This window comes from Cnephaeus nilssonii (genome assembly GCF_951640355.1).
Source record: "Cnephaeus nilssonii genome assembly, chromosome: 20".
NCBI lineage: Eukaryota > Metazoa > Chordata > Mammalia > Chiroptera > Vespertilionidae > Cnephaeus > Cnephaeus nilssonii.
This window is the reverse complement of record NC_137091.1, coordinates 5,675,120-5,686,282: the sequence shown is the minus strand read 5'-3', so window position 1 is coordinate 5,686,282 and position 11,163 is coordinate 5,675,120. Positions and strand designations below refer to the sequence as shown.

The window sequence follows — 11,163 nt, the reverse complement described above, 5'->3', positions numbered from 1 at the left end:
GGCCATGCGGAAGGCTCCCTGGAGGAGGCGGCACGAGGAGCGGAAGGACTTGTTCCAGGACCTAAGAAGTGCGTGGGTCCTTGACTTCTCCAGCAACAGGGAGACGCCAGGAGGAGACGGCCCTGTGGGTCCTCCCAGGCCCTCTGACGCCTGTGAGGGCTGAAGGCTGTGGCCAGACGCCCCGGAGACCGACGGCCTCAGCTGCCAAACACCTGGAGGGCGGCACCGAGTGCCACCGGAGCGGCGGGCGGGTGGGCAGCCCCCTTAGGAAGCCTGGGCAAGTCCATTCCCTGCGCACAAAGTGGGAGCCAGCCCCGCCTTGGGGTCCTGACGGGGAACTCCCTGATAGGATTTTGTAGGTCCCCTCCACACCGTTATTAGGTTTTTAAAAAACCTCTCTCTACTGCACACCTGCACCGAATATGTGAGATTTTGAGGTGCACACGACCCCCACATTTGGCTTCCGCCCTTGCCACTGTCCTGGTCTGAGGCTGACTTCCTTTGGGGAGAGTCGGATTTCACCGTGCTGGGTGCCTGGCCCCAGTCCCCTCTCCGCCCCCCCCCCCCCCCCTTTGCCAGGACCTCCCTGTGGAAGAACTTGGGCCACGGGATGTGTATCCAGACCTCAACCCCGCAGTGCAGATTCTAGGAGATCCCCACCCCCACCGGTGCCCCATTAGACTCACGTGTCCCTCGTTGTCCCTCTGCACCCAGCAGGCTGATGCCACGTGGGCCCTGACATCCGGGGCCAACTCTTAGCTCACCCAGCTGGCTGCCCAACTCTCCCCCACCCCCTGTTGGGCTTTCTTTCTTTTTTAAAAAACATAATTTTATTGATTTCAGAGAGGAAGGGAGAGGGAGAGAGAGATAGAAACATCAGTGATGAGAGAGAATCATGGACCGGCTGCCTCCTGCACGCCCCACACTGGGGATCAAGCCTGCAACCCGGGCCTGTGCCCTGACCGGGAATACAACCCTGACCTCCTGGTTCATAGGTCCACGCTCAACCACGGAGCCACACCAGCAGGGGCTGGGTTTGTGGTTTTGAGATCAAGTGAGCCTGGCTTCTAAGGGACACAGGGCGGTTGGGGGGGAGGTGGGGAAGTTGGGGGTGAGGGGTGTCGGGGGGCTCAGCTGGACACAGCTGGGGAAATGGAGGACCAAAAGTGGCCCCACGTGGCTATTCCATCCAGGAGGCACCCCAACAGCCCACAGAGCCATGGCGATCCCAGGTCTGCAGCTCGCGGCTCAGCCCAGGTACTCGCGGACGGCCAGCTCCTTGAGGGTGAGGCCCCGCGGGCTGGGCCTGCGCAGCTGGCTGTCCTCCAGCCGCTCCTGCAGCGACACGAAGTCCTTGCCCAGCGCGTAGGCCAGGCGCACCATGGCGTCCAGCAGCGGCGCGTAGTAGCGGTGGCCCTCCCGCGCCCGCAGCCGCTCCAGCGCCCGCTCGCCCCGCCGCGAAGGCCTCCAGGGGGCGCTCGAGCTCCCGGTGGCACACGAGCGCGGCGCACAGCGCGGGCACCACGGCGGCGGGGCAGTGGCCCGTGAGCTTCTCCTGCAGCGGCAGCGCGCGGCCCAGGATGTCCAGCGCCCGCACGTACTGGCCGGCGCGCAGGCAGCCGAAGGCCTCGCGGAGCTCGGGCCGCGTCAGGAAGTCGATGAACTCGCGGGAGCGGCGCACGCAGCGGATGGCGTAGAGCTGGCGCAGGTACTCGCGGAAGGCCCGCGTGCGCGCCGCGATCAGCTCGGGCTCGAAGTTCCCCAGCAGGTGCTTCTTGGGGAAGGCCACGTCCTCGATCTCCTCCGGGAACGCCCGCAGCAGGCCGCGCTGCAGCGTCTGGAAGTCGGAGTAGCGCCGCTCCAGGACGGCCTTGGTGCTGTCGAAGCTGCCCGTCTGGATGACCACGACTTGGTACATCTGCGGGGTGAGGGGGGGGGGGGGGGGGGGGGAGAGAGAGAGAGAGAGAGAGAGAGAGAGAGAGAGAGGCCTTGGAGCGCATCCCAAGGAGGGGCTGAATGGACAGAGGGAGCCTGGCTAAGGAAAAGAATGATTGGGCCCTAGCTGGTTTGGCTCAGTGGATAGAGCATCCCAGGTTCGATTCCAGCCAAGGGCACATGCCTGGGTTGTGGGCTTGATACCGCATGGGGGACATGCAGGAGTCTGCCGATCGGTGACTGTCATCATTGATGTTTCTACCTCTCCCTCTGAAATCAATAAAAATATATATTTTTAAAAAAGAATGATGATCGGGATTTAAAGCACACCCTGAAAATGGGCTTTTTTTTTTTTGTTGGTAATATGTTAATCTTCAACCCGAGGATATTTTTCCATTGATCTTTTAGAGAGCGTGGAAGAGGGAGGGAAAGACAGAGAGAAACATGGATGTCGATTGGTTGCCTTCTGCACCGCCCCAGAGGAGCCTGCAACCAAGGTGCATGCCCTTGACCGGAACCGAACCGGGACCCTTTGGTCGGCAGGCTGACGCTCTGTCCACTGAGCCACACCGGCTAGGGTGGGTTCTTCTATGCGATTCTGTTTTACATTGCCATCGGGTCGGGCTGAGCTGCAAAGGTGCATCGTGACAAGAGTAAGGAGCGCAGCGCCAAGGAGGCATCTCGGGGCGAAAGAACACAGGAATGGCCCCTTGGCGATGGACAAGGAGACCCCTGAGTGGTGGTGGTGCCCTTATATCCGTCCAGGGTAACGCAGACTGACAGTCCTTAGTGCATTCTAGCTTCATGCCTGTGTGGGTGGCCAGAGCTGTTTCATGCCTGGGGCGCATAAAAATAAACATAAAAAGCGACTCGGAGCGGGCACGGACAGCCGTCGGCACAGCTCAGACACGCGTGCTCGTGTCGCACACCCTGGATTGGTTAATGCGTAGAACACCGGTGGCTCCTATAGTGATTTCAGCCGGTTACCGTGTCCGAGTGTTTTATTCTCAGTTACATTTAAAGGGACACAAAGTTGACTTAGAAAACAAAAAAAGGACAAAAGAATGAACACAGGAACGGCCCAGGACTGGGTTAGATGGGAGCGCCCAGCGCTCCCCACTTGGGAGATGGTTTAGGGCCTGACCTGGCAGCGACACTCCTTTTCCGTTCTCTTTCAAGAGGATTCCGATGAAGGGCCCAGGCGGCCAGGTCCTACCCCCCACCGCCCGCGGTCTGGCCGCTAGCCTCTCTGAGCCCCGCTGGGAGAGGAGTGGGCGAGTGGCCGCCCTGGAACCAGTGGGCAGTCAGCACGCAGTGTCAGCTCTTGCTGTAACGCCCGTCCCCAAAAGGTGCGGCGTGGCCCTTCCATGGTCAGTAACGTCTCCCCAACACAGGCTGACGTCCCACTGTGACAGAGCAGCTTCCCACCCACTAGGCACTTTTTTTTAAATCCTCACTGGAGGATATTGTTCCCGTTGATTTTTAGAGAGAGAGGCAAGGAGGGAGAGAGAGAGAAACATCTATGTGAGAGAGACACATCAATTGGTTGCCTCCTGTCTGTGCCCTGATCGGACCTGCCACCCACGTTACGTGCCTTTGACCGGGAATCAAACCCGAGACCTTCCAGGGCTCAGGCCGATGCTCCCCCCGCGGAGCCACACCGGCCAGGTCGTGATCAGCGTTCTTTACGGCAGGGACTGGCTTTCTTATGGGAGGCATTTTCCTTTAAATATATTTTATTGATTTTTACAGAGAGGAAGGGAGAGGGATAGAGAGTTAGAAACATCGATGAGAGAGAAACATCGATCAGCTGCCTCCTGCACACCTCCTACTGGGGATGTGCCCGCAACCAAGGTACATGCCCTTGACCGGAATCGAACCTGGGACCCTTCAGTCCGAAGGCCGACGCTCTATCCACTGAGCCACACCGGTCAGGGCTGGAGGCATTTTTCTTAGAGATGCATCTAGTTAGTGTTTTCCCAGAAGTGACCCATTTTAAAGGAAACCCTTAGGGAAATGATAATATCCATGATACAGGGATGTGGACAGCACGGCGAGGGGACGGACGACCCACCCCAGAGGATGTGGGATAAGGGCTAGTTCCTCGTGGGGATCGGGGACCGTGCCTCACAGGTCTCCGCCCCCCACGGCACCGCGCACAGTGCCCGGCGTGCCAGCTTGCTCTTTGACCCTGTTCCCCAGCATCCTCCCAGCAGAACCGCGAGTGAATGTGGGTGAGCCCTTCCAGGCTGGGAAGCCAAGGCCCGGGGACCTGGCCCCTGGCCCCTGACCCCTGACCCCGGGCAGGGAGGAGGCGGTGCTTACCACAAACCTGGACAGCGTCCCCTCCTCGATGCGGGCCGAGGCGATCTCGAAGAGCAGCCGCACGGGCTTCCAGACGCCCTTCTCGCCCCGCCAGTACTCCTGCAGCTCCCGCGTGGTCATGCTGGAGTGCGCGCTCGGGCTGCCCGCGGCGGCGTCTGCAAGACCAGCACCCGAGGCCTTGGGCCAGGCCCGTGCACGTGGGGGCCAGGCCTGGGGGGATGGCTGGGTCTGCCTGGGATGGGACATGGGGTTCCCAGAAGAGCTGTGACCCCCCCCCCCATCCCCCCAAGAACGGGGACAGCCGGGCATCAGCCCGACCCTGGGCCCCACCTGGCTGCACCCATCCTGCCCCGGACGGACGGACGACCTGAAGTGGCCCCTCCTCCCCAAGAGGCTTTGGTTGCAAAATGCAACGTGTGTCGCATGCTCCACTTCCCGCCTGCCGGTGGGCCCCTGCGCCCGGCTCCGCGTCTCCTTTGGGATGAGCCGAGCTAAGAGAGGTTCCCTGCTGCCTCGTGGCATCTGCTGAGGTACCCACGTGTGTTTCAAACGTCTTCCCACCTCCGTTCCCCTGACCACGCCCCGTGCTTCCACTCACCCGGGCCCCCTTCAGGTCCTGGAGCGGGGAGGCCAGGGCCAGCGGCGGGCGCTTCCTGCCTGGCCCCTGCCGCGCTCGGGGCCGTGAGTCCTGCCCATCCGGGGCTCCCGGGGTGCTGGGCACTTGCCATGCTCAGGGCTGCCAGGGGGACAAGAGAGAACACTGAGTGCCACTCGGGGCGGGGCCCTGGTGGGTCCTGGGAGGCCGAGGACCCGCCTCACGGTCCCACTGCTGGGCCCCCTGCCCACCCAGCTGTCTGCCCCGCTGCCGGAGGCTAACCAGGCCCAAGGCCGAGCAGGTCCTTCCTTGTTAGGATCCTTATGGTACCAGTTGCTCTGAATTTTTTATTTTATTTATTTTTTTCAATATATTTTTATTGATTTCAGAGAGGAAGGGAGAGGGAGAGAGAGACAGAAACATCAATGATGAAAGAGAATCACTGATTGGCTGCCTCCTGCACGCCCCCTACTGGGGATGGAGCCTGCAACCCGGGCGTGTGCCCTGACTGGGAATCAAACCTGCGACCCTTTGGTGCCCAGGACGACACTCCAACCCACTGAGCCACACCGGCCGGGGCCACCGACCACTTCTTCCCCCACTTCCTAGTCCCCCAGGTTCTTCACACCCACTGTCTTCTTCACTACCCCCCAAACCTGTCAGGACTCCCAGGACAGAGGAGGCTGGCCCAAGGGCCCATGGCTGGGGAGTGTGTGTGCCCAACGAGCCGAGCCAAAGCTGTGAGCCCCCGGCGGAGCCTCTGCCCGCAGCGCCCGCTCCCTCCCTCCGCGGGAATCTGTTGCGGGAGGCGTGTGGAACCTCCGCTTTATGATAGGAGCCGAGACTTCAGAGCAGTCGGTGGCGGGCAGGGCATGGGCTGGGACAGAAGGTAGCCTGTCTGCCTGCAGGATCCCCTCCACCTGCTGGGGCGGGAGGCGGCGGGGGGTGGGGGCGGGGGGCGGGAGGCAGTGACCCTGTGAAGGAGCTGAGTGAAGGAGCTGACCGGGTCCCTGGCACATTCCTTACTTTCTCTGTGCCTCAGTTTCTTTTATACAAACACGACCCACTCCCTGAGGCTGGCGTCCATAGACAGCATCACTCAGACCCCCCCTGTCCCCGCCCCCCCCGCATTGTCTAACAGTCCCTCTCTTTATCAGACATACAATAGATGCTTCGAGAACTAATTGAGAAATAAAGGGCTCTAAATCAAGGTAGAAGTTGGAGCAGCATTGTCAACGTCTGAGACAGATTAGAAAGAGGGACAGTGAACACATCAGCAGGAACTCAAAACACGAAGGGTGCAGGTGGCCTGGGTCTGCAGGTGGGTCCCGGGGTGGGGCTGGGCTGGGCCTGTCCGACTCCAGGCCTGGTCTGCACCCCTGTGCTCCTGTGGCCTGGACAGAGGGGGGCCACGCTGCTGGGACAGTCCCCCAGTCCTCGGGGGAGGGGTGCTGGGGGCTTGGAGAAGGCAGATCCCCTGGCTCCCAGCATCAGAGTCCAGTCTAGCAGGTCTGGGGCGGGCCCTGGACTCCCCATGTTACCCAGGTCGCCCAGGACGAGGCTGGTGCAGGGGTTCCCTGGCACCACTGTTTGAGAAACACAGGTGTGGTGCCGTATCCCCCAGGTCCGAGAGGGGCTGTAGAAGCGCCTGGCACCTCCAAAGGAACTGAGGCCGAGGAGGGTTGGGGAGCGGCTCCCTGGGCTGTCCCGAGGCGCACCGAGGCTGCCACCCACCCTTCTCGGCCCACCCTTCCCCCAACAGGTACTGAGGGTGGGTCCCGGACTGCCGGGCTCAGGCCCCGGGGGGGGGGGGGGGGCAGAGGGGGACTAAGCTTGGGATCAGACACTGACCTCTGACCTGCGGCTTCTGGCCCTGTGGGAGTCCAGGGGTCCGGGAGGGGTGTCATGGGGCCCCCTTCAGCTCTGCATTCAGGCTGCGGGCCGTGGCTGTGCTAAGTTCCCCGTTTGAAAACAGGAACTAGGCTGTGTGGCCTGCTCCGGGCGCCCCAGCCCATTGGCTGCTGAGGAGGGTCTAGCGGGGCGCCCAGGCAGGGGAGCAGAAACCCCTGCGGGTTCGCACGGGGCCTCACTGCCCACAGCCTCGCAGTGGCCTGGACACCCTCTGGCCTCCGAACCTTAGCTCCCAAAGCTCTATTTTTTTTAAAATCCTCACCCAAGGATATTTTCCCATTGATTCTTAGGGAGAGTGGGAGGGAGGGGGAGAGACAGAGAGAAACATCCATGTGAGAGAAACACATCGATTGGCTGCCTCCTGCACCAGCCCTGACCAGGACCCGGGCTGGGGAGGAGCCTGCAACTGAGGTACGTACCCTTGACCGGAATCAAACCTGGGTCCCCTTGGTCCTCCGGCCGACGCTCTATCCACTGAGCCACACCGGCCAGGGCTCCCAAACCTTCTTAGTGTTGGCTGTCCTATGCTGTGAGCTAGGCATTGACAGATGGGGAAACTGAGGCTAGGCACACAGAGCTGGTGGGACCAGCGTCAGTGTGGGGTGTGGAAGGAGGTGGGGCAGACTCACCGTCCCACGTGGCCCGTTTCCCTGGGCAACGCTGCACCCCGCACTCCGGACGGAAAACACCAGGGAGGCTGGCACTCCTGGAAGGAGGTGGCTCGTGGCCACCGGCATTGTGGCCTCGAGGGCGGGAGGAGGGGACAAGACAGAATACAACCTGGGAGGCCCACTCTGCGCCTCCCCTGGTTCCGCCCCTCCCCATCCGAGCAGCCAGCATCCTGGGGGGTCCCGTGGGCCCCGTCCTTGCTTTTCTTCGTCAGGGAACCACCTGTGGACAGACCCCAGAGCAAGCGCTTCGTTTTACTCACGTTGGGGATTTTCTGTACGTTGAACCATGCGCACGATTTGTATGCTTTTGCGTCTTCTTTCTTTCAGTAAACCTTTAAGTGCCTGAGCGTCATGAGTGTGAGCGTGTAGCTGGGTCCTGTCATTTTCATTGTTGTGCTGCCCGCCATTGAAATGCAGCGTTCCTTAGCCTTTGTGTCGGCCTGTTGCTGCCCATCTGGGCTGTTGCCTCATTTTCAGCGCTGCTGGGACCGTTCTGCCACGGGCACGCGAGGGCCCGTGTTGGTTTGGGGTGCAATGACGGGGCCTTAGGGGGTGAATAGCTGCCACTGGCCTGGGCTGTGTCAAACCCGAGTGGCGGTATGGGTTTGCATCCCCACCGCGGTGCGTGGGCGTCCCGGGCGCTGGGGTCGGCCTCTCTCTTTGAACCATTCTCCTGGGGGGCCGTGGCATCTCGCCGCGGTTTCCGGTTGCACCCTCTCCTGACCAGGGGTGCTGCGCCTCTTTTCCCGGGCCGTTGCCCTCTTTCTGTTCTCTTTGGTGAGGTGTCTGTTCAAGTCCATGGCTCACTTTGTTTTGTTGATCCTCACCTGAGGATATTTTTTTCCATTTATTTTTAGAGAGAGTAGAAGGGAGGGAGGGAGAGGGAGAGAGAGAGAGAGAAACATCGATGTGAGAGAGACACATCAATCGGTTGCCTCCTGCAGGTGCCCCGTCCAGGGCCAGGGGTCCAACCTGCAACCCAGGCACGTTCCCTTGACCGGGAATCGAACCCGCGACCCTTTGGTGCCAGGGCCAGTGCTCTAACCACTTACCCACACTGGCCAGAGCCACGGCTCACCTTTTGATTGGATCATTTTCTTTCTGGTCTGTGCCTTGACCTGCTAGCGGGTGAACCCTTGAGTGCAGGGCGGCACCTCCTTCAACTCTACCTTGCCCGCAGATGGCCGCTGAGCCGGGGGCCCCGGCTTGGCGTGGAGTGAGGCCGAGCGCGCTCCCCCCTCCTTCCTGGACTGAACCTGCGAGATGCCAGGTAGATAGACAGCCCTCCTCTGCCATCCTGCCAGCCTCGCACCCGCAGCCCGCAGCCACGGCCGAGAGCGGGAGTCACTGCTTCCCCGGTGGGGCAGGGGGCGCTCTGTGGGAACCCCCGGACGCAGGGTGTCTGGCCGGGCAGCAGGAGCCAGCTGGCCCAGGTGACTGCCGGGAGCTGGCTTCTCGGCAGCACAGGTGGGGTGGGGAGCTCCACGTGTCTACGAGGCAGGCAAGGCCCCGTGGCCGTGAAGGTGTTAGGACTGGGCGGACCCCCTGGAGTGCTGGGCCAGATGGTGAGGAGGGGGCACCGAGGGGTCCCGGGGCGTCAGGGGAAGAAAGGCCGGCACCTCAGAGTCCAGGTGGCTCTTACAGAATTCAAACTGCCTGGACCCTCCGTGGCCTCTCCCGGCCTTCGGGGTAAATCCAGACCCCTCCTGCGCCTGCTCCCTCCCCCGCACACTGCCTGTGGTCCCCGCCCGCCGAGCATCACTTACCCTCGGCAGTGTGGGCCTGCTCTGTCCTCAGACACGCCCGGCCCTTCCCTGGCCCTGCCTTCAGCCGCGATGCCCTCTCTTGCTTCCCCCGTGCCTTGCTCTCCTTTTCAGGGTGCAGCGTGCTGGTCCCTCCCTTTGCGGCCTCCCCTGGCCCCTCTGTCCAGACCTGCATTGCGTGGCTTATGTGTTTGCTTTCTTATTGCTGGTCTCCAGCACCAGGATGGCGGGGACTCTGTGTTGGCGGCCTGTCCCTGCAGCAGGACCTGCCACGGTGCCGTGGGTGCTGGGTCATTGCTGTGTGCACGAAGGAATGAGCACTTGAGCGGATGAATGAGTGAATGAATGAATGCATGAGTGGGTGATGCAGAGGGTGGTGATCGGGGCTGGGCTCCAGCTCAGCCCTGACTCACGGGGTGCCCGGGGGAGCCACCGCCCCTCTCTGAATGTCAGCTTCCGGAATTGCAACATGAGGTCATTAAGGATCCTCCCCCCACCATTGAGCAAGCAACGGGAAACTGTACCTACCGCTCCCCACCACCCCAGGAGTCCCACAGTTGAGAACCCCAATACTCACACACTTTTTTGGGGGTAAATGCAACAGGAATGGGTCACTGACAGCTGCGCCTCCACAGGTCTGGCAGAGAAAACCCGAGCCAGTGAGCTGAGTAGTCGTGACAGTTTATTTCTCCACAGCTGGGCACACACCCGTGAGCCTTTTACAGATCTCAGAGGTTCTTGCACCGTGTGACCCAGCAGTTCCCCGCCCAGGTGTTTATCCAGAGAAAATGAAAACACGGACTCAAAGGATAACATGCTTATAGGGTGAGAGGCTGACACCCAAGAAAACACGTAAGAACATCCGTAGCGTGTTGTGTGCAGGTAAGTGCTATGGAGAAAAGTACAAAATCTACCAGGGAAGGAGGGAGCCATGTAGGTGTCTAGAGCAGTGGACGGCAAACTGCGGCTCGCGAGCCACACGCAGCTCTTTGGCCCCTTGAGTGTGGCTCTTCCACAAAATCCCACGGCCTGGGCGAGTCTATTTTGAAGAAGTGGCGTTAGAAGAAGTTTAAGTTTAAAAAATGTGGCTCTCCAAAGAAATTTCAGTCGTTGTGCTGTTGGTATTTGGCTCTGTTGACTAATGAGTTTGCCGGCCACTGGGCTAGAGGAAGAGCATTCCAGGCAGAGAACAGCAAAGGCCAAGGCCAGAGGTGGCGGCGCATCTGGCACAGCCCGGGAACAGCCGGTGGTGGCACAGAGTGAACGAGGGTGAGTGTGAGGAGGGGGCTCCCCGAGGGCGCGGGGGGCAAACAGCAACCCTAAAGCCCCTCCTTGGCTTTTACTCTGAAAGGGAGTCACTGGAGGGATTTAAGCAGAGGAGCGGCACCGAACTAGACTTTTATTTTTAAACAGGTTCGCACTGCTGCCGTTGGAAGCCTGGCCATGGCTGGGCCCTCTTGCTGTCGCCCAGGGATTGGGGCCCAGGGGTCATGGAGGTCTAGCAAGAGCTGGGTGCGTTCTGGGTGCATTTTGCAGGTCAAGCTGGAAAACTTTCTCCCAGGTGGGCTGTGGGGGATGAAAGATGAGTTGGAAAAGTTTTCCAGTTGCTTTCTCAATTTTCTTTTTTTTCACCCCAATATATTTTTATTGATTTCAGAGAGGAAGGGAGAGGGAGAGAGAGCGAGAAACATCAATGATGAGAGAGAACCATTAGTCAGCTGCCTCCTGCACGATCTCCCCACATGGGGGATCGAGCCCACAACCCAGGCATGTGCTCTGACTGGGAATTAAACCGTGACCTCCTGGTTCATAGGTCGGTGCTCAAGCACTGAGCCCCGCTGGCCGGGCACCTGTCAGTTTTCTTAAGCGATCTCCTGTTGTGGGGCATTGAGGAGGCTCCTGGCTTTTCACTGGGGTAGTTTCAGTCCTTCTAATGCAGCATTTCCCAACCCCAACCTACTGA

At 60.6% G+C, this 11,163-nt stretch overlaps 1 protein-coding gene across 1 annotated transcript; it reads right to left on the bottom strand.

Annotated features, from left to right (window-relative positions):
• Positions 1-1,134: 1,134 nt before the first annotated feature.
• On the bottom strand, positions 1,135-6,812 carry SNX20 (sorting nexin 20). The gene is given in 5 exon segments (XM_079799643.1): positions 1,135-1,452; positions 1,454-1,918; positions 4,261-4,415; positions 4,859-4,996; positions 6,707-6,812. Coding segments are annotated over 4 exon segments (954 nt in total). The 5' UTR covers positions 4,989-4,996; positions 6,707-6,812; the 3' UTR covers positions 1,135-1,248.
• Between the last annotated feature and the right edge of the window lie 4,351 nt (positions 6,813-11,163).